General features: G+C 49.3%; 1 pseudogene and 3 gene segments (V, D, J or C); all 4 read right to left on the reverse strand.

Moving 5' to 3' along the window:
* Positions 1 to 2106: 2106 nt before the first annotated feature.
* LOC120585991 (immunoglobulin heavy variable 1-8-like) lies at positions 2107 to 4273 on the reverse strand. The segment is given in 3 exon segments: positions 2107 to 2143; positions 3839 to 4145; positions 4228 to 4273. Coding segments are annotated over 3 exon segments (390 nt in total).
* A 9048-nt stretch (positions 4274 to 13321) lies between these two features.
* LOC120586012 (immunoglobulin heavy variable 3-33-like) lies at positions 13322 to 13885 on the reverse strand (annotated as a pseudogene).
* A 3317-nt stretch (positions 13886 to 17202) lies between these two features.
* On the reverse strand, positions 17203 to 17714 carry LOC120585992 (Ig heavy chain V region MC101-like). The segment is given in 2 exon segments: positions 17203 to 17552; positions 17637 to 17714. Coding segments are annotated over 2 exon segments (396 nt in total).
* A 3175-nt stretch (positions 17715 to 20889) lies between these two features.
* LOC120585993 (immunoglobulin heavy variable 3-74-like) lies at positions 20890 to 21436 on the reverse strand. The segment is given in 2 exon segments: positions 20890 to 21218; positions 21320 to 21436. Coding segments are annotated over 2 exon segments (375 nt in total).
* Positions 21437 to 22292: the final 856 nt, after the last annotated feature.

Consider the following 22292-nt stretch of genomic DNA (forward strand, 5'->3'; position numbering starts at 1 on the left):
ACATTTTGTAAACTATGCCTTTTATTGTGACGCGTGTTACTTAAACACTTAGCACCATCATCTTATTTCATTTTACTCATGCACATAAGTCATGTGATGTGATATCATTTACCCGCATCACAGGTGAACAAGGCCAAACAGGACCACATAGAGCTTGCTGGTGTCGAGAGCACACGTGTCTAAGAGTGAACTCATGTGTCTGGCCCTGCACGCTCCCCACTGCACCCCACTGCTCCCTTGGGCCACCTCCAGGACAGAGTGGACGTGCCCAGTGAGGTGCAGGTCTGCGTCCTGTATCAGTGCGTGTGGGATTTGCTGCCTTCTAGTGCTAACGGAGAGCACATGTGACAACCAGGGTCACAGGTGTATTGCAGGCTCTGTGGTGATTGGTCTCGGAGGGTATGGGGCAGGGGCTGTCTGGGTTGGGGGTTGGAGGCTGCGGCTCAGCCTCCATTTTGCAGCCGCAGCTGGTAAAAATCAACGGTTATTTCTCTGCCGCCCCCTCTTCTCTGCTGTCCCCACTTCTCTGCTTTCTTCCCCGGTGTCTGGACACTGATGCTGGCTGCGTAGAGCTCACAGCTCTCCCAGGGCTGTTCAGAGAACTCGCCGCACCTTTTCCCCGCCCTCTCCTCCTGCAGGGAGCTCCAGTACAAGAGGCCGCTTCTTTGTTTCTCCCAGACCACTGCCCGACACTCAGGGTTCTGTCCTGTGGTAGCTCTTATGCAAAGATCCCACACTCAGATGTGCTGCTGTGCACTTTGGGTGTTTCTTTATTGCTGTTGTTCAGTTTTAGATGTTCAGCTTGTTGTTTCAAGGGGAGAGATTTGGGGACGGCTCACTCCACCATGTTTCTTTAGTGTTCTTCTACCCAGCTCTTCTATTAGGATCGTGTTTAGTGCTTATCTTTTCAGCTGAAGCCTCTTACTCTGTTAACAGCAGCAGCTCTCTCTTGACAAATGCATCTTGGCCGAGGTGTGCATGGAACAAAGTTGTTGCATCCAACTCAGAGGCTATCAACACTCGCTGTGAGTTTTGAGTTGTCTCAGGACTCTGATTTGGAGAAAACTAGCAGAGTCGTTTCTGCCTCTGAAAGTGACCCTACGTTTGGTGAGTTGATGAATGTGATCCTCATTGTCATGAAAAAAGACCACCTTTTGTATCAGAAACATGAGGGATGAGCTGAGAATGATAAATGTGCAAAGGTTCCTGTGACACTGTTGCAAGAAGAAGAAGCCACAGAGCACAATAGGAAACCAGTCCTGAGCCTCCATCTGCATGTGCTGCTGGGGCTGAGACACGAGTCCATGGGGTTTGTGTGCCCCCTGCAGGCCCTGACCTCCCTGGAGGCTCTGAACCCCTGGAATCCCTGACCACTCGGGGACCCTAAACCTCTGCAGGTGTAGAGCCCCTGGAGGCCCCGACCCGTGGAGGCCTTGTGCACTGGAAGCCCTGAGCACCCTGGTGTCCTCAGCAGACTTTGTCTTTAAATCTCCCACTGAGAAACAGAGAGTTGCCTGGTCCCTTCCTTTACCCAGCATTCAGTGGTGCGTCCCTCAAGGTATAGGCATATGGAGCCTCCTGTGCAAAGCACGTCCCCTCTTAGTTACTTCTGTCAACTGAGCCCGCCCTCTGCCCCTTGACTACAAATTCCGAGCTACCTCTGCTGCTCTCAGAGGTACCCTTCTGTCTCTCTCCTATGGCAGGACCCATTTTGCCAGTGTCATAAATAAGACCTTCCTTTCAAATTTAGCAGTTGTTGGAAGAACGTTGTATCAGTCATAGAGACAGAATAAAGTGATTGGAGGCTTTGGAGTCTCAATCATCTCCTGGCAAGACACAGGTGATGAACATATACCTCTTCCGTCAGGTGGCTCCACAAGACCCAGGAAGGTAGATCCGAGGACAGAGTGACAGGTCAGAGGTTGGGTCTGAGCCACAGCAGCTCATCCCCAGGTCTTGAGACCCAATGGAGTTCTCTCAGATGGGCATAGAATCATCTCCGACTGGTGATTTCTAACTTCCATTTTCTCTCTTAGGGAGGAAGGTGTCTGGACTGTGACCATGTGCCTGCCTTGCAGTGTATTTTAGAATGAGGTGACTTGTCTTCTAGGACCACAGGTCTGCAGCTGGAGAGGATTTCACTGCAGAATGCATCCATCAAATTCTCACTGATACCTGATTTAGAGGTTATATTGGGAGGTTTTGAGGTGATCCTATTTGATATTAGGCTCGTGTTAATCTTTGAAGAAGTTAGCATTGGGGGATGTTGGGATGTGCTAAATGGAACCGATCTGTGGGATGCATGTGAATATCTGCAGGGCGTTTAATGTCACATCATGCTTGGAGTCTGATGTTACATGGGAAAAGGCACGTTCCAGGACCACTAGACAGCTTGAGGTAAATGGTTTCCTGTTTCATCTGAGAGATTCCTAACACAGTCACAAGTGTTCACGCCAGAGCAAGGCAGAGGAGATTAGACTCCAGGAGAGGAAGAAAACAATGTGACCAGTGATGTGAGGTGACTTCCTCCAGTCTGTGGGGATGGATAACAGGGCATGAGTCAGGATGCACGGAAAGCGGCTCTTGAACCAGGAAAGACACAGAAGCAGACCGCTGTCTGAGTTTGCTCAGGCTGCAGTAAGAGGATAAAACCTTCTGAGTAATTTAATGTCACCCATCATTCACTTCCCATGTTTCACTAGGTGGGACTCCTGGATCCAAGTGCTAGCATGTTCACCATTGGGGAGAACCCTCATCCTGGGTCATATCTGGTTGTTCTGGCTGTGTCCTCAGGCGGAGGAAGAGACACGCATGGTCATTGGGGCCTCATTTAGTTAGGTGCTAATCCACTTCATGAGAACACTGGCCTTGTCTTCCAGCACCACCCAGAGACCCCACCCCCAACATGGTTCTCTGTGGGGTTAGGATATCAATATGTAATATTGGGGAGCACTCATGTTCAGACTACACCTGTCCCTCAACACTCTGGGCACATGTGGTCCTGCCAACACCTTGAGTCTGTCCAGGGAGACTGACTTCCTGCTCTCAACCCCAGACTGTGAGGAGTCAATGTGTGTAGACTGTACCCCGAGTGTGTGGTACTGTGATTCAGCACAGACAGGGAAGTCATACAGTCTGGAAGTGGGTCTCACTTCATCAAGTGTCTCCCCACACTGCTCCCCATGTGTGAGGACACCAGTCCTGCCCCAGGGACAGGGACAATGCAGGGCTGTGGTAGGAGGGGAGGACCCTCTTCAGGAGCTCATTTCAACAGGAGAAAACTGAGGGGGACTGTGCGAGAACCTGACTCACCCGTCACCATGACTTTGCTACCAGGAGTCAGGATCGTCCTCCCAGAAGGTCATGTGCCTAGTGCTGGACCTCAGACTGGGCAGTAGGAGTTCACCCTTCAGTCTTTATACTTATCTATATTGAAACATAATTCCCTGTTCAGACACAGGGGAAAGTGGGAGGAATGGCTGGGGGATCTGCAGTCCAAACCCTGAATCCAAAACCAACACGAAATCCCAGACAATGCCTGAACGAACTCCCCTCATCCAGAGACCAGGGAGGTGCAACTGTGCCCTCTGCAGAAGCAAAGACAAATGACAGGGACCTGTCAGGAAATGCTGACCCTGCATCTTCCTGCAGGACACCTGGACTAGTGACACCTTTCCCTGAATGCCAGGTGTGCTTGCTAGAGTGTCACTTATAGTGTCAGGTGTCTGTCTCTGTGTGAGGAAGTCAGCGGACACTGTCCCCTCCCTCCTGAGCCCCACACAGCTGCCCTCTCCCTCAGGGTTTCTGTCACTCGCAGGATGTGGGTCGTCACTCTGCGTCTTTCGCACAGTAATATGTGGCCATGTCTTCAGGTCTCAGACTGCTCAGCTCCATGTAGGCTGTGCTGGAAGACTTGTCTGCGGTGATGGTGACTCTGCCCTTGAACTTCTGTGTGTAGCCTGTGCTACCACTGTTAGGGTTAATGTCTCCCATCCACTCAAGCCCTTGACCTGGAGCGTGTCGCACCCAGTTCATATAGTAGTCGGTGAAGGTGAATCCGGAAGCCTTGCAGGAGACCTTCACGGAGGCCCCAGGCTTCCTCACCTTGGCTCCAGACTGCATCAGCTGGACCTGGGCGTGGACACCTGTGGAGAGGAGACAGCAGTGGGTGCAGAGCCCCGACTGGCCCTGGTGCCCTCGTCAGCCCAGGGCTGGGGATTCCCTTACTTGTCGCCACTGCCACCAGCAGGAGGATGCTCCAGCTCCAGTCCATGCTGAGGGTGGTGCTGTCAGGGCCTCTGTGGAGGAAGGTGTGCTGGTGGGTGCTGTGAGGACACAGACAGGTCCCTATTTAACCTACAGCACCTCAGCCCATTTGCATATTCATGCGGCAGAGTATTCATAGCTGAAATCTTTTCTCCACCTGAGAGAATTTGATGACACGGAAACCGTGGGCAATGTGCACTTGAAGTCCCAGGTACAAATGCTTGTTGAGCATATGTGTCCCTGTCAGGTGCCTGATCTCTGTGCAGACAGAACTTTTTTTCTCGGAGAAACAAGTCCGACAGGACGTCTCCTCACTGTACATCCTCCTTGAATGACATGGGGACAGTGGATGCAGCTGGTCCCTGATGTCACACCTCGTATTCCTGCATCAGGATGTCTCTGAAATGCCACACCTGGTAAAACACACCCTGCCTCCAGCTCCACAAATTCAGATGTATAGAAGCTTCAGACCTGCCCGTTATTGTGTGGTTCTCATTGCCTTCTTGAGATTGGGAAATGGTCTGGACAGAATAGAACATCTATCTTCGCTTCTGCAGTCTCTGTCTAATTGGAAATTTAGATGATCTGTGGAAAGAGGAAGCCCCAGGTCCGAGAGAAATCCCCTCCCCCACTCCCTCTGCACCTACTCTGGGTGTACAACACCTGCAGGGGGAGTTCCGAGTGCCCCCTGCAGCCCAGCCCCCCATGCTGCAAAGGAGGGTCCTGTCTGGGCTCAGAGGGCATGACCTCACAGTGTTTCTAGGACAGTGTTAAATGTCTGTGCCCTGACTTCAGGATGGTCCCTCAGGGACACCATATGCTTTTGGCATCACCTCTTGATATAGTGAATTGGCCTCACTCATCCCCAATTACTCTGCAAGGACTTTATGTGACCCCCAGGGATGCCTTTACCTGGAGATGACAGATGCATGACACAGGGACACACTCCCCTGAGTCCACAATCTCTTGGGGACTTGCTGGAGCAGTTATGTTCTTTAGGTTTTTCCAATGAAGGACACTTCTGACAAACCCTGTAGATACACATCATGTGGCTCAATGCACACTCTATTTCCATTATTCAGCGAATTAGATGCACACACCAGATGTGTGCTCAGAGGTGACCTTTGACCTGTTATTAGATGTAGGGATCTAATCTCACTATTGTAAGTAGCACCTGGACAGACATCACTAGACAGGAAATCACTGAACAAAGTCAAGTCTCTCCCAGGAAGCTGCAATATGGAGAGCACAACAGGCAAGGGACCTGTTGGACCTCAGGTGAGGTCCCATTTTGCAAGGGCATCGGTCTCCTTGGCTGAACTCAAAAGGAGCACGTGCCACCTCACACCAGTTCCAGGAATTGTCACTCTTGAAACAGAAGCCAACCCCTGAGAGTGCTCTGTCCCAGGGGGAGCTGCAGAGCAGGCAGGAGGAGACGCAGAATTTCTGGCTTCCAGGATGCACTGGGACACGAAGTCCATGATCATGTCTGGGAGGCACTGGTCTCTGCGTGAGGACGTCTCATACACTCTGCTCTCAGGAACCTGTGCCTGTGCCGACATAACCAGGAACGTGATGAACATCCTTCTGGTCAGTGAACCTGCTCACAGGTAGTTAAACCTGGGAGCTTGCTATGTCTAAAATGTATGTCTCACCATTCATTTCTTGAAGCCCTAACACACAATGTAGTGAATGGGAGAAGAATTCTTAGGAAGTTTTAGAGTTAAATGAGGTTAAGTTTAAATCTTTGTCTATATAAGAAAAAGAATAGAAAGAGTGATATTGTTCTTTTTCTCCAGCACATGAGATTGCAGTGAGAAGTCAGCTGTCTCCCCACAGAAATGCTTTCTCTTCAGGAATCGATGTCTTTGCACAGTGACCTCGACTTCCTGTCCGCACAATGCGAGACAGTAAATTTCTGTCATTTAAGCCGCCCAGTCGTTGGTCGTTGTGATGGCACCTTGAGCACATGAGACAGACTGTGTTTCTGAGATGTGGGTGCTGCTGCAACGAGCACCCAAGAAGGTGTAAGTGGACGTGGAACTAGGTGATGGGTAGGAGGTGGGAGACTTTTAAGTGCCTTGCAGAAAATTCCAAGCTTGCTGGGAGGGGTGTTAGAGGTGATTGTGTGGAGAACTCAGAGAGAGGACGGGAGAGCTGTGGAGGAAGCTCCCACACTCTGGGAGAAGCGAACACAGTCATGATGACAACGGTGGTTGAGGTGTCGACATTGGGAGCCGTTCTGACAAGGTGTCCATGGAAATGAGAACAGGTCACCGGTTCTGGAGGACATGTGACCTTGTCAGAAAGTGTCAAAATGAGTGGGGGGCCAGGATTTAGGGTGAAGCTGAAGGTAGAGCTGTGAACAGTGAAAGTGTGTTTTTAACTGCAGGGATTACTAAGCTAAGGGAAGGAGTGTTTGGTTCATGCTGCTACTTCTAATAAAATGTGATAGGACAGTGATTGAGCAAAGACAGCTGTATGAATCAAGTGCGAAGCAGAATTTGGAGTTGTGACAAATGGCCAGTCCATCCATAAGCCAAAATTGTGGAGTATCTTCTGAAGAGGGCAGAAAAGGCGTTGCTAAAAATGATTTTATAAAGTAAAATCCCATGATATCACTTAATGTGCGATGTAAACCTAAAAGCAACAAATGAATAGGACAAACAGACAGAGAACATGGACAAGGACAATGGACTAGTGGTTACCAGAGGGAAGAGGGAAGGGGAAATAAAAAAAATAAATGTAAAAAAATAAAATAATATCAATTAACCAATCAATGTAGGGCCTGACCAGCGGGTCTCATCTGCCATCTCAGCGTCATCCAAGAAGGGAGGTGCGATGAGTCCGGCAGAAGCGATGCCTCTTTGAAATGAAGGGGAGAAGAAGGTGGGATGAAGGGAGATGTCAGACTTCACGGATTTCACAAAACAGGATCATAACCCACACTGGCGGTGAAGATGCAGTATTTTTAAGAAGGGGGACAAATGGCCTTGGAGGAGACTCAGAGAGGATTAGGGATGACTCCTTGATTTCCAGACCTGGGCCATCACCTCAGTGTAACAGGTGACACGACTCCAATCAAAGCCTTTGGATTGTCCACCACTTGGCAGTGACAGGGGTGTGACTGCCACCCAGCAGAGTCACAGAGAGTCCAGATGGTAAGACAGCACCTCAGCGTGTCCATGAGGTGTGACCCCCACCCACCAAGTAAAGAGGGCAGGCATCCAGCCAAAGAGGACTGTCTCCAACCTACCGTCCCACGGGACTTGCCTCACCAGCGTTTGGGCCAGCTTGGCGCCCTTCCCTCCTTCCCTCTCTCCTCTTTAATCATCGTAGAGTGGGGTTTCCACCCTATGCCAGCCCCTCCATCATATTTTGGAAGCACATAAAGTCATCAGGTTTTATAGACCCTCAGCTGGAGAGGATTGTAGTCTCATGCACTTTTCAAATAAATTTACAAGACTTTAGCAATTGCCCAGGTACTTTCTGATACCTAACACTCCTATATATATCCTCAATTGCCAAATGTTTATAATCATATGTCATATACAAATAATGCCGACCTTGGTCTAAAATAATAAAAATAAAGAGTATTCTTTCCCATTATCTTCTTTTCTTAGTTTGTGACCTATTTTCTTACCTTATGACATTTTTATAAGTGTATCTACCAGAAAATATTCTTTGTGCAAATATTCTACCTCCCAAAGCATATTGTGGAAAACCCAAATAAATTCCATCAAAATAACTGAACTTTGGCATGAAGAAAGGTCAAAGCAAAAATGTGAGTATGCAGTGTATAAATTCATCATCTTGCAAATAGAGCAATTTTTACCCTTGATTAACTAACTCGTTTTCTAGGCGTTGGTGTTTTCAGGGATGAGGGGCCCACAGTCAGACAAATAGTGAGGTGCCTGAGCAGCTGTGCTCCTGGGACAGGACGCTGTGACCCTGACAGGACTTCCATTCCTCCCCAGCTTCCCCGCACTCCGGGGTGTGCTTTGTGGTCTGAGAGTCTGGGATCCTACATAATGTGTAAGGTTTTTAATAATCCAGCATCAACATTATACCAGATATTTGAGCTGAAACTGCACTTTCCCAGTGTCTGCTCATCCTTTCTTTTTCTGGATGGTGTTTCTAGTGGATAAAATATTTCTTTTTTCACAAATTCTGATTGATCAGTATGTTCTTTCATGGGACTTGTTGTTAAAGTTTTAGCTAATCACTCACCAGGAAGACCATGGTCACAAAAATTGCATTGTTCTTATAAAAGGTAAAGTTTTATATTTTACAGTTAAGTTAATGTTTTCAAGAAAGCTAATTTTTCAGTTAATTTTCAGATGTACTCTGATTTTCCTTTTGTTTATTAATTTTTGAATATGAATAAACAATTGTTACATCACTACAAATAAACGAAAATTGGAGTCCCACCCAGCCAATGTATATGTTAAACATAACCTCCCGACTGATGGTGTGTGGAAGTGGTGAACTTGGGTGGTGATGAGGTAATGAAGGTGGAGCCCTCATGAACAGGATTAGTGTCCAAAGAATAGAGACCCAGGGGCTGCGTCACCCTTCCCCCAGTGAGGGCACAGAGACAGGAAGACGGTGTGTGAACCAGGAAGCGAGACCTCAAGATGCCGAGTCTGTTGGTGTCTTTATCATGGTCTTCTCACCACTGGACTGTGTGAAGCAACTTCCAGTTGTCCTATAAGCCACTTCATCCCATGTTATTCTTTAATAGCAACTCACATGGGCCATGAAATCGGTAAAGGGAGATGGGGGTGCTGCTGTAACAGATACATAAAAACTGATTCTGCATTGGAGCCAGGCTGAGAAAAGATGCTGGAAGGGTGTTGAGATGCGTGTTAGAAGAAGCCTCCATGCTGTGGACGGGTCTTTAGAGGAGGATCCGGGGGGAGCTCAGAGAGGAAGACGGGAGCCGGGGAGCAGCCTCAGTCTTCGTGGAGGAAACCTCAGCCGTCCTGAGCAGACGCAGAAATGTGTGTGACGACGGCCATCGTGATGGGTGCTCAGATGGTGCCAGAAAATTATTGGCACCTGGAGGGAGGCGGTCCTTGTTATGGATGGTGGGGAACTTGTGTGACGTGTTTCTCCTGCTGTTCTGTGGAAGGTAGAATGAGGAGAAGGGAATTGGACACTCAGCTGAGGCTCTTTCCACGCCAAGGGAGGCCAGTCAGACTTGTCCCCTGACGACTCGTGGTGAAGGACAGCAGAGATGGGGCTAAACTGTTCGCATCATGTACGTTTGACCTTTTACATCCTCCGCGATAACAACCACAACCACATTTTCTGACAAAAAAACAGCACAGTGCATTGGTCCTAAGGAAGCCGTCACTTCCATGTACAGGGTACCCAGTGGGACAGGCCCAGCTACTGCTCCTGGAATCCGATTATCTGGCTAGTGCTGGGACTACACACCTTCGAGTCACTTCAGTCTGGGACTGGGACAGAAGGGACAGTGGGGAGGCCCATTCCTTGGTGACATGAACGTCCTAGGAGTGACAATTTGGAGGGACGATGTGCTGCACCCTCCGCCCACTGCAGGGCGACTTAGGGACATCACCCGCCAGCTCTCCCTCTGCCTGCTCTCAGGGTCGGACTTGCACTGGGGCCTGACACGTCTGCAGCCTCCCTGAGCCCTCAGCATTTTCTCTACAAGGGTGGAGGTTTCATAACAAAATACGATTGAATGTTCCAACGAAAGTCATCTGTCGCCGAAGCTGCTTCTCATAAGGCTTTGACCACACCCCTTCTGTAAATGTCTGATAAAATGAACCTGCTTCTTCTGAAAACATAGAATGCTACATGAAACGGTCAGTTCCTTGTGAAAACATGGCTGGCCTCCTCTCTCCGTTTTTTTCAGTCCCCACTAATCTAGTTGTTGCTCTCAGGTATTCTCCATGTTTGTTAAAATCTGTAACCCATGTATTCTAAGTCAAAATTTATCATAAATAACCTGATCTGGGATGACCCAAACACACCCGAATGGCATGGATTTCCATGGTGGACAGCGGCTTCAGGTTTTGCAGACACTTCCACTATGGCCGTCCCTATGAATTTCCCAAAAACTTTGTGCTGCCCAGTCTGTTTCCACAATTGATGGCACCCGGATCATAAAGCACGTCTGAGGGTCCCATCTGCAGGTCCCCCCTAAAGCACACCTGAAAGCCATGACTCAGGAATAGTTGGAGCTGCACCAGGTGCGTACTCTATAGCATCTAACTTTGACCAGACAACTTGTCCACTTGGCTATGGATAGTCGTTTGTCTTCCCACTGTGTCCACACTGAGGACGACGGGGCTGTGCAGTGCAGTGAGGATGGGGAAAGTCCCACCTGCCTCTCCTAATGTGCCTGAAGCTGCCTACCTGAGCTCCAGGTAAAGCTCCTGAATCATGAGACTTAGAGCACAGACACTATTACCTCTATTTTTTGGACCAAAATTTGTAAGCGAAGTTGATGAAAAACATTGTAACGGAAAAAAGTGGATTAAGTAAAAGAACACTTTTACTTTTGCTTATCATGGAAAAACCCCCAAAACCAGTCCAGCAGAACCCAATGAGTTGGAGAACTCAGGTTTATTTCGCGTGGTCCCAGAGGACATATGCTCTGAAGACCTGGGCCCTGAGTTAAGTTGCAACATTCCTTCTATACAAGCCCTTTACATGAGCTGATTGCTTGAATTGAGCTCAGACAGTTACAAAGCAGCTGCTATTGTTATGGTTACAAGTGGTAACATTGGTAGAAGGGCGGGAGCTGCTAAGGGCTACCAATGGTTACAAATTGTTACAGGAAGCGGGAGCTGCTGGGGGACAAACAGTTCCATTTGCCCAGCAAAAAGCAAGTAGGGCAAAGTGCAAGTGAGCTCTGCAGTGAGCTCGTGCACCTGCGAGCATATTTACAGAAGCAGAACACAGAGCTGTTGGCCTTTTGTTGAAAATTCCTCTACTTTTCCTCTTCAAGATGACAGGTGCGGCTACAGGAGGAAGCATAGAAAGGGATCGGGGGAAATAGAGTTCATCACACTCACGGGTCCTAGAGACGGGTGGTTATGATGCCACCAGGGTCTCATGGAAGACACCAGATTGTTCAGGAAGCAGCAGACAAGGGGTCAGAGGGGACCTTAGCACCTGGGATTTACTGGGTTTTTCTTGGGGAAGGAAGAGCAGGGTGGGCAATCAATTTTGGGCTGATTATTTTATTGGCCTTGAAGCTGGAGGGGCTTCTCCAGTTGCCTGGCACCCGGGCCAGGAATACTGAAGGCAGAGGATATTGCATCCTGGGGTGTGTGGGCAGACAGAGGTGGTGTCATCCTGGGGTGTGTGGGCAGACAGAGCTGGTGTCCCCTTCTTTGCATGTGAAAGGCATGTGCCAAGCCAGGCCCTGTGCTGACTCTAAGGATTGGGTTCCCGTGAGCAGAAGTCTGTCCACATCCAGAAAGGGTTATAAAGATGTTAAAACATCGTAATGTCGAGAAGCTAATGAAATACATAAACACACAATTCAGAGGATGACCTTATGCTTTCTCTACAGCAGCACCTTGTCATAGTCTGTCCCCATTTCATGTGGGAAAAGAGTTGTGTCCTTCGTCCTCCACCGTGAACCATGGGGACAGTCGTCCCTCAGGAGCTCCTCGATTGACCTTGACCACATCATGTGTGAGAACCCGCTTCCTTCCTAACTCTGGGTTCATCTCCCCCACTGCGTTTCAGCTCAGGCTGAAGCTTTGATATGGGGATAGGGGGCTGTACCCTCAGTGCTGAAAGGGGATTCCTATAGACAACTGGTCTAGGGTGTGAATATATCTTCCGTCTACACGATTCTGTTCTGTTAGATAAAGAGGATCCATCTGTCTTTATCAAAGACACAATGTGGGTGCACTAGAGAGGCTCACTTCTCTATGTAAACCTAAACAGGTGAATGGCCCACAGGGTAGAGCGGACAACCCTTGTTTGGTTGGATTGTGGTGCTGGGCCACCCCATGAGGCCTGGACAGAGAAACGCTCTTCAGGGTAAAGAGGAGGCCACATCTGTGGGAAGCTCACAGTGCTCCTTTCTCTACAGAACAGGAACCAGAGAGAAGTCTAAACACATGGGATCACTCACCTGAACGCTCACCACTCTGGTCACACCGCCTGGAGCTACCTTCCAAATGGGAGCATTCCTGGATGTGGGGAACATTTACAGCAAACACTGTGATAGGGTCTGAAGACACAACAGCAGAGCGACTGTGCAATGCCAGGGCCCAGTGCAGAATCATAGGAGGGGACCCATGTCAAAACTTAAGAATGAAGTGACAGCGAGGGCTCAGCGTGCACTTCTGAGTAATGCACGATTCCTGTTCTGTCTCCTCACTCAATGGCTGGACAACGACTCCGGCATCTCCATCCTGATTCTGAACAAGAAAGCGTCTTTTCACTCTGTTTGTAAACTGGGCTCATGCCACCAGAGATCCTGCTTCAGGACTGTGGAATGATGGGTGCCCTGTGTTCCTACCCGCACGGGGAATCCTTTCTGAGTGATGGGCCCATGTGGGGACAGCATGTACCTGTGGGGGGCAGAGAGCCTCAGCTCAGCGCACAGGAGCCTGGACTGTGCTGTGTCTCTCTGTGGGGAATGTTTCCCAGCCACAGTGAGGACGAAGCCCTCAGGTGATGTCTGTCAGGAAATAAAACAGGACACACAGAAGGTGGTGAAAGAAGGTCCCTAGTCACCAGTCATGTGCCATCTGCGAAAGAATGTTCACTTCTTCATTTATTATCTCTAGTAAGACTATTTCAAAGTAGAGCCACAAGGAAATACAAGAATTGTCCCTGAGGCAGCTGAGAACATTGTGAGGAAATTATTTCTCCCAGTAGGACTCTGTTTCACCCTTCCTCTGTACCTGCTGCCAGGCTGGTTTCTGTTCTGTGCCTTGTGTAAGCTGAGCGCCCCCTGGTGTCCTGATGCCCCTTGCAGTACCTCCTCCCATCTCCCTCAGGGAGGATTGTGACTGGGCTCACACTGAGGTCCCCTCACTGTGTCTCTCACACACTAATACAGTGCCGTGTCCTCAGTCTTCAGGCTGCTCGTTTGTAGATACAGCGTGTTCTTGGCGTTGTCTCTGGAGATGGTGAATCGGCCTTTCATGCAGTCAGCGTAGTATTTCTGACTTCCATCATTCCATATAGTGGCCACACAATCCATCCCCTTCCCCGGAGCCTGGTGGACCCAGCTCATGTGGTAGCTACTGAAGGTGAGCCCAGAGGCCACACAGGAGAGTCGCAGAGACCCCCCCGGGCCGCACCACGTCTCCCCCAGACTCCACCAGCTGCACCTCACACTGGACACCTGTGAACACAGACACGTCGGGGTCAGGAAACTGTCACACGTCCCTGTTCCTCACTCACACCCACTCACGTACACAGTGTCCCTTGTTCCCCATCAATCACCTCGTAAAACAGCCACAAGGAAAACCCAGCTGAGCCCAAACGCCATGGTGCGGCGTGCGTGTTCAGACCTGATCCCGGAATGGGGACACCTGGGAATCGCGGGGCTGGGCTCCTGTCCCAGAGCTGCAGGCTCGGGGCTGCGCTGGCTTTTATCAGCAGAGGGGCCCTATTTGCATGTGCTCTGACTGTATAAGGAGCTCTGGGGCTGGGGACCCACAGAGAGGGCAGAGACCCAGAGCAGGCATGGGTGTGTTTGGGCACATGGTGGCAATAAGAACATTTGGTAAAATATGACCTTTATTGTGACTTGTGTTACTTAAATACTTAGCACCAACATCTTATTTCATTTTACTCATGCACGTAAGTCCTGGGATGTGATATCATTTACCTGCATCACAGGTGAACAAGGCCAAACAGGACCACAGAGACCAAACAGGACCACTCTCGGTGGTGTCGAGAGTGCACGGGTGTAAGAGTGATCTCATGTGTCTGGCCCTGCACGCTCCCCACTGCACCCCTCTGCTCCCCTGGGCCACCTCCAGGACAGAGTGGACGTGCCGTGTGAGGTGCAGTTCTCCTTCCTGCATGAGCGCGTGTGGGATCTGCCGCCTTCTAGTGCGAACGGAGAGCACGTGCGAGAACCAGGGTCACAGGTGTATTGCAGGCGTCTGTCCCATCTGAGAGTCACTCTCTGTGCCTCTAACTTTCTTTGTCCACTGATAACGGCACTTGTACGGTAGTCGTCTTGCTGTGGTAGAGCTGTGTCAGCCACAGCCACGCCAGGATGGTGTGTACAGTTGGAATCGCACGCACATACATGATGTCCATGTTACATCCTCAGCATCATAATTGGAAATTCAGCGTGTGGTGTGATGCGGCCTCGCACGGATCAGTGCTGAGTCTCCTTCCGATGAGTGCGTCCGCGCCTTGTGAATTCATGCACCTGCTGAGGGTTGTTGGAGTGTCTCAGCTCCCTGGGCTCTATAAGGAAAGCCAATGCTCAGCATGTAGATGCAGAGACCTGAGAAAATGTTCTTATCCTATGACACACAGCCACAGTGACGAGCAAGCTCCACTAAGTGCAAATCTATCAATATTCTTCACCTATCAGGTATGTGACGTCACACAAAGCGCACCCCAAGGCCTGGATACTCAGGTGCCCCAGAAGAATAAGGAACCAAACATCCTGTCTATGTGATAGGTCTTTGAAGAGCACAGCCCTAGAAAGAACAAAAGCTTAACTAGAAACAGTTAATCGTTTCAATCCACCACTGTCCTGAAGAGCAGAGCGCCAATCTCCCATGATGCAGAGCGGGGGCCCTTATCCTCTTGCAGGTCTCTCTGTAACTGGAGAAATCTGCAGCAGATCCCAGTTTCCTGAGGTGACACTGTGGTGTGGCGAACTCATGTCTCTTGCCTGAATGTGCCCGTGCTGCCCCCACTGTCTTCACTACCGAACAAACATGAGAATAGGCAGCGGAGGGCAGGGAAACTGGCAGGCGTGGACACTGGTGGAATATGATGGCCCGAGGGGCGGCAGAGCCTGCAGAAGAACTACCTGCCATGGGGTGGGACAGCTACAGGTGCAGAGCTGACACTGGTTCTGGTGGACAGACAGGAACACCTGGAAGGACACAGCCCAGACCCGGCACATCCCTGCCTAAAAACAATGCTCAGGCAAAGGTCAGAGAATCACCGTCTCCCACCCCCACCACCTCACCCCCTGCCATCACGTCCACATGAGGTGGGAGTCAACTGGGAGACCAGGGGCAGAGAGATTTTCTGCGGGATAACGGACGGTGCATCCCCCATGCCAACGAGGGGACACAAACATGGAACCGCTGGGACGTTGAGTCCTCTAGAGCTGAAGCACGAACCAACCTCACCAGTGGTGTCCATGGCCTGGAACACCCCAGATCCACAGGGACGCGCACGGGGACGAGCCAGCTGGAGGTAGAGGGAGATCATCCCCCTGCAGTTAAGTCATTCGTTGTGACCGTGCAATAACGACATACGAGACAACATCAGACAATAGTACACCAGCAGCTACTGCCTTTTCGAGCAGGTCTGGATGCTTGGAGATTAGGGGGAATAACCAAGACCCAGACCAGACCCCTAACAAACATATTTCAGAGTGACTCAGGCATTGCCTTGTCGAACACTGATTTTAAAATAACTCTGACCGCCATGTTAGGAGGTTACAGAAAAGCTAGACATACCACGGGATCGTGAAGACGCCTGCAGTAGAGCGAAGGCGACTGAAAGAAAGCCTGGCATGGAAATGGAGAAAATGACGACGGAGAAGCAGAACCGAAGAAAGTTGTCTGCAGGCTCGGATGTAGACTAGACATAGCTTTCACGAGACACAGTCGACGTGAATATGTTAGTAGGGTTTTCACAGCCTGCTTTTCAAGGTGAAAAGAATGATGGAGAACAGAGAACATCAAGCCCTGTGGGACGATAAAAAATAATGTGGTTTGGGAATAATTACTATCCCAAAATATTTCATGTACCAGTCTTTCACCTGCTACACATTTTATTATTTGGGGGTAATTGTTAGTGGGACAGTTTTGATCCTTTCTTTTTCAGATATGTCATCATTAGTGAGTAGGAACAACTTCTTGTATGTTGATTTTCCATCCTTGGACTTGTTGAATTTGTTTAGTTCTAACAGTTTTGTGTATAGTCTTTATCGATTTCTACATCTAAGATGATGTCATTGTGAATAGATAATTTTACTCTCTTTCAGATTTTATTTCTTTTTATTGCCTAATCTCTCAACGCAGGCCTTCCCATACCATGATGAGTACACATGGTGAGTGAGCATCTTTGCCTTGCTCCTGACATTACAGGAAAACTTCAGTTTTCCTGTAATGTCATATGATGTTAGGTGTGAGCCTTTCACACGTGGCCATTATAATGTGGAGGCAATTTATTCTGTTTCTTAATTATTGTGAGTTCTTTGTCATGAAAACTTGGTTAACCTTTTTCAAAGCCTTCTTTGCATCGATTGTTAAGATTATGGAAATTTTCTCCTTCATTTTGTTAATGTGGTGTATCACATAATTGATTTCTCTCTGTTGAACGATCATATGTGATCCTGTTAATTTGCTGTTGAATTCAGCATGCGGATATTTCTAGAGGACTTGTTTATCTATGTTCACGTGGAATATTGGTCATTAATGTTCTTACTTTATTTGTATTTTGGTCGTTAGTGTCCTTACTTTATCTGGGTCATGCTAATACCAGCCTCCTTACATGAATTTGGGAGTATTTCTTCCTCTTCAGCTTTGCGAAAGAGATGCAGGGTTGTCCCCGTGGGCGGTTGAGAACTTTGAGAGGAAATCGCTGCTCCCAACAGGACATCCCTTCCCACCTCCCTCTGCCCCTGCTGCTGGGCTGGTCTGTATGTTCTGTGCTTTGTGTGACCTGAGCGCCCCCTGGAGACCTGATCAGCCCCTGCAGCTCCCCTGTCTGCCTCCCTCAGGGAAGTTTGTGTCTGGGCTCACACTGAGGTCTCCTCACTGTGTCTCTCGCACAGTAATACACGGCCGTGTCCTCGCTGGTCACGGAGTTCAGTTTCAAGAAAACCTGGCTCTTGGAGGTGTCTCTGGTGATGCTGAGTCGGGACTTAAGTGAAGGGTTGTAGTATGTGCTTCCACCACTCCATATATCACCGACCCACTCCAGCCCCTTTCCTGGAGCCTGGCGGGTCCAGTGCACAGCATTGCTGGTTAAAGAGAACCCAGAGACGGTGCAGGTGAGCGAGAGGGTCTGCGAGGGCTTCACCAGTCCTGGGCCCGTCTCCTGCAGCTGCACCTGGGACAGGACACCTGGGGACAAGGAGCATCAGTCCTGTCAGTCACATGCTGTCACAACCATCCCACAGACCCCTGTCTGACATCTGAGACACTCACCTTGGGAGGCTGTCACCAAGTACACGAGAAGACCCCATAGTCTCATCTTCACCTCGACCACAGAGCTGCTTCCCCAGTGACCTGAGCCCTGTGTGAGGAGAGAGCTGTGAGCGTCCACAGCCCAGACAGGTTTTACCCTGGTGCGGTAGGAGAAATTTGCATATGGGCAGCCTGCTCCTCATAAGTCGGGAGGGACTGGGTCAAGCTCCCTGGTATCTCTGGGGTCCAGCTGGGGCTCTTCCCTTTAATACATACGGTGTCTGAGTGTGGGATGGCAGAGCAACCGATCTCTAAGGTACATTGAAACAGGTCTAAGGAAAGCCCCGCTTTTCATAGTATACGAATAAACACTGGACTATTGAATAGGTCACCGTTTTTAAACTTATAAGTGTTTCTCATAATTATGAAAGTGATTAGCATGATGGTCAGACATATTTTTACTTCAAACAGATTGAATATATTCACGGAACCCAACTATTTATAAACATAATTCAAGTAAATTATACTCTTTCAACTTTGTTATAAATTACATCCAAAATAATAGACAGTCTTCTCCAATTCCCTCCTTCATTGAAGCACATGTGAGTTGTCTTTGTCTAAGTAGCTGCCTCTCTCCATAATCAGGCTGGAAGACCCCTGATGCTGGACCCTTCATATTATGCTTTTTCTTATTTTTTTTTCTTAAATAATAAAGTCTTTACATATTCTATGTAATCTTTTTTTGACATATTTTAATTATACTATTTATTTGGAGATTTAACTAAATTTTGAAATAACATTTCAAGTACCAAGCATTTTTATTTGCATACTTTTTCCTTAAGGTCTAAGCTGTGTGTGTCACATCTAAGAAACCCTTGGCTGATCCAAGGTCACACACCTTCTGGTCTATCGATCTCTGTGTTTCCCTCGACCAGTGCCATGCAACCTTTATTATTGCAGGAGGGAATCAGGGCAAAACCGAGTTTATCACACTCAGAATCCTAGAGACTGGAGACTTGGATGCCACCAGGGGCCGCATGGAAGACACCAGGGTGTCAGGAGCCATGTACAGGAGAGAGAGGGGACCTTAGAACCAAGTTTTCCTGGGGTTTCCCGGGTAAAGGGTTAGCAGGACTGGTGAAGAGCTTGTGCCTGACTCGTGTGAATCATTTCGTTGGGCTCAGAGCTGGACGTGGTTCTCCATCTGCCTGGCAGCTGGGCCTGGGATGAGAAGGCAGAGAGTATCGTGTCCTGGGGTGTGTGGGCAGACATAGGCGGGTGCCCTGTGGGGATACTGTGCATGTGAATGACGTGTGCCAGGCTCGGACCTGTGCTGTATCTAAGAACTGGTTCCATCATGAGGGGAAGAGTCTCCCCATCCAGAAATATTTGTCAAGTTGTTAAACATCATATTGTACAGAAGGTGATAAAATACGTAAACACACTCAATGCAGGGAGCCTTTGCATTCACACCAAGTGCAGCACCTTGCCCTATTCTGCCCCCATTTCATATGGAAAAAATCACCGCATCCTTCATCCTCCACTGTGAACGCTGGGGACAGGCCTGGGACACACAGTCGTACCCTCAGGAGCTCCTCGTTAGACCCTGAGCACATCATGAGCGAGCACACGCTTCCTCCCTAACTCTGGGTTCATCTCCCCACTGTGTTTCAGCTCAGGCTGAAGCTTTCATATTGGGTGTGCGTGTGGGGGGCTGTATCACTGAGTGATGGATGGGGCTTCTATAGACGAGTGGATCCGGGGTGTGTATTCCTCTTCCATTTACACGATTTATTTCTATGTGATAAAGGAGAGAAACACATACTTACCCGGGACACAATGTGAGTGCACTAGAGAGGCTGGCTTCTCTAAGTAGATCTAAACAGCTCAGATGGCCTATAGGGTAGAGTGATCAATCTTTGTTCAGTTGGATTAGGGGTGCTGAGCCACCCCATGAGGCCTGGGAAGAGAAATGCTCTTCAGAGTAAAGAGAAGGCCATGTCTTTGGGAAGCTCAAAGTGCTCCTTCCTCTATCCAACCAGGAACCAGGGAGAAGTCCAAACACGCGGGGTCCCTCACCTGAACCCTCACCACTCTGGTCACACCCCCCGCAGCTACCCTCTTACGGGCAGCGTTCCAGGATGTGGGAGGATTTACAGCAAAGACCGTGATGGGGTCTGAAGGCACAACAGCAGACCGACTGTGCAATGCCGGGGCCCAGTGCGAATCATAGGAGGGGACCCACGTCAAAAATTAAGAATGAAGTGACAGCGAGGGCTCAGCGTGCACTTCTGTGCAATGCCCTATTCCTGTTTCTGTGTCTCCCATCAGTCGAATGGCTGCACAGTGACTCTGGCATCTCTTACCTGATCCTGAACTAGAAAGTGTCTTTTCATTCTGGTTACACAGAGGTCTCATGCCACCAGAGGTCCTGTTTCAGGACTGTGGAAGTGACAGGTGCTCCGTGGTCACTCTGAGCCACGCAGGCTGCGTAGTGCAGGCCCACTAACAAGACTCCTTTCCTTCCATCACAGACTTTGGGAGGAAAGACTCACCTTTAAGGTTAATGAATAGGATATGAAGGACAGTGATATCACTTTTCAGAATTTCCCACCCTTTCTAAATGCAAGTGTGAGCCTAGGTGCTGAATTCCATACAGATTTATTTTTTGTAGTGACTTCTCTTTGTGTAATATTAACCTAAGTGATATCTTTAGATGATGTGAGTGAACATAAAGTGAGAAAACAATATTCTGAAATGTTTGTACTGACAGTAACACTCAAAATCTATTCTCTTCTAGCTACTGAAATACACTTGACTCATTTTTCCCCTGTATTCAAATGTTTTTTTAAACACCGTTCTGCTTGTGAGTCCTGACTCAGTCCTGCTTCATGTTTTTGATATAACTTTTGCTCACAATTTCTGAGTGTACTTGGTGAGAAAGGCATTCAGTCACTGGTGACCTGTCATGTGCAGTAGACAATGTTACTTCCTTGTTGCTGTTTGCAGTGAGGATAGAAGAAATTAGAGACACAAGAAAGCAAGAGCTGCCCTTGAGAACAGCTCAGAACGTGGAGAAAAATCCTGCCTTCAACAGAATGCCCCTTCCCATCGCCCTCTGCGTCTGCAGCTGGGGTTGATCTCTGTGTTTTGTGGGTTTATAGCACCCCCGGTGTCCTGAGCATCCCTTGTTTCCTGAGTGCCACCTGGTGTCCGGATCCCCTGGGAACTTAGCGCCCCCTCTCCTCTCCCTCAGGGAGGTTTGTGACAGGGCTCACACTGAAGTCCCCTCACTGTGTCTCACACAGTAATACAGGGCCGTGTCCTCAGCCTTCAGGCTGCTCATTTGCAGATACAGCGTGTTCTTGGCGTTGTCTCTGGAGATGGTGAATCTGCCCTTCACAGAACTGCCATAATTTGTGGTACTACTATCTGCATTAATTTCTCCAACCCACTCTGGCCCCTTCCCTGGAGCCTGGCGGAACCAGATCATCCAGTAGCTACTGAAGGTGAATCCAGAGGCCACACAGGAGAGTCTCAGAGACCCCCCGGGCCGCACCACATCTCCCCCAGACTCCACCAGCTGCACCTCACACTGGACACCTGTGAACACAGACACGTCTGGGTCAGGAAAATGTCACACGTCCGTGTTCCTCACTCACACCCACTCACGTACTCAGTGTCCCTTGTTCCCCATCAGTCACCTCGTAAAACAGCGACGAGGAAAACCCAGCTGAGCCCAAACGCCATGGTGCGGCGTGCGTGTTCAGACCTGATCCTGGAATGGGGACACCTGGGAATCGTGGGGCTGGGCTCCTGTCCCAGAGCTGCAGGCTCGGGGCTGGGCTGGCTTTTATCAGCAGAGGGGCCCTATTTGCATGTGCTCCGACTGTATAAGGAGCTCTGTGGTTGGGGACCCACAGAGAGGGCAGAGACTCAGAGTAGGCGTCAGTGTGTTTGGGCACTTGGTGGCAATGAGATCATTTGGTGAAATATGACTTTTACCGTGACATGTGTTACTTAATCACTTAGCACCATCATCTTATTTCATTTTACTCATGTACATAAGTCATGTGATGTGATATCATTTACCCGCATCAGAGGTGAACAAGGCCAAACAGGACCACAGAGAGCTGGCTGGTGTCGAGAGCTCCCTTGTGTAAAAGTGAAATTATGTGTCTGGCCCTGCATGCTCCTCACTGCACCCCACTGCTCCCCTGGGCCACCTCCAGGACAGAGTGGACGTGCCCAGTGAGGTGCAAGTCTCTGTCCTGCATGAGCACATGTGGGATTTGCTGCCTTCTAGTGCTAACGGAGAGCACGTGTGAGAACCAGGGTCACAGGTGTATTGCAGGCGTCTTCCCCATCTGAGAGTCACTCTCTGTGCCTCTAACTTTCTCTGTCCACTGATAACTGCACTTGTACGGTAGCCGTCTTGCTGTGGTAGAGCTCTGTCAGCCACAGCCACACCAGGATGACGTGTACTGTTGGAATCGCACGCACATTTATAATGTACATATTACACCAACCATGCCAAGGAGAACCCTGTTATTTTTTCTGGTGGACTTGCAAAGGTGGATGGGGGAGACTTAGGCATCATTGACTTTCTTGCGTACCCTGGAGCCTTTGTCCAAAATCATATCTGAGGGGCTCAGGCCTATGTGTAAGGACGTCACT

This window comes from Pteropus medius, unplaced genomic scaffold (assembly GCF_902729225.1).
Source record: "Pteropus medius unplaced genomic scaffold, Ma_sr-lr_union100, whole genome shotgun sequence".
Taxonomy (NCBI): Eukaryota; Metazoa; Chordata; class Mammalia; order Chiroptera; family Pteropodidae; genus Pteropus; species Pteropus medius.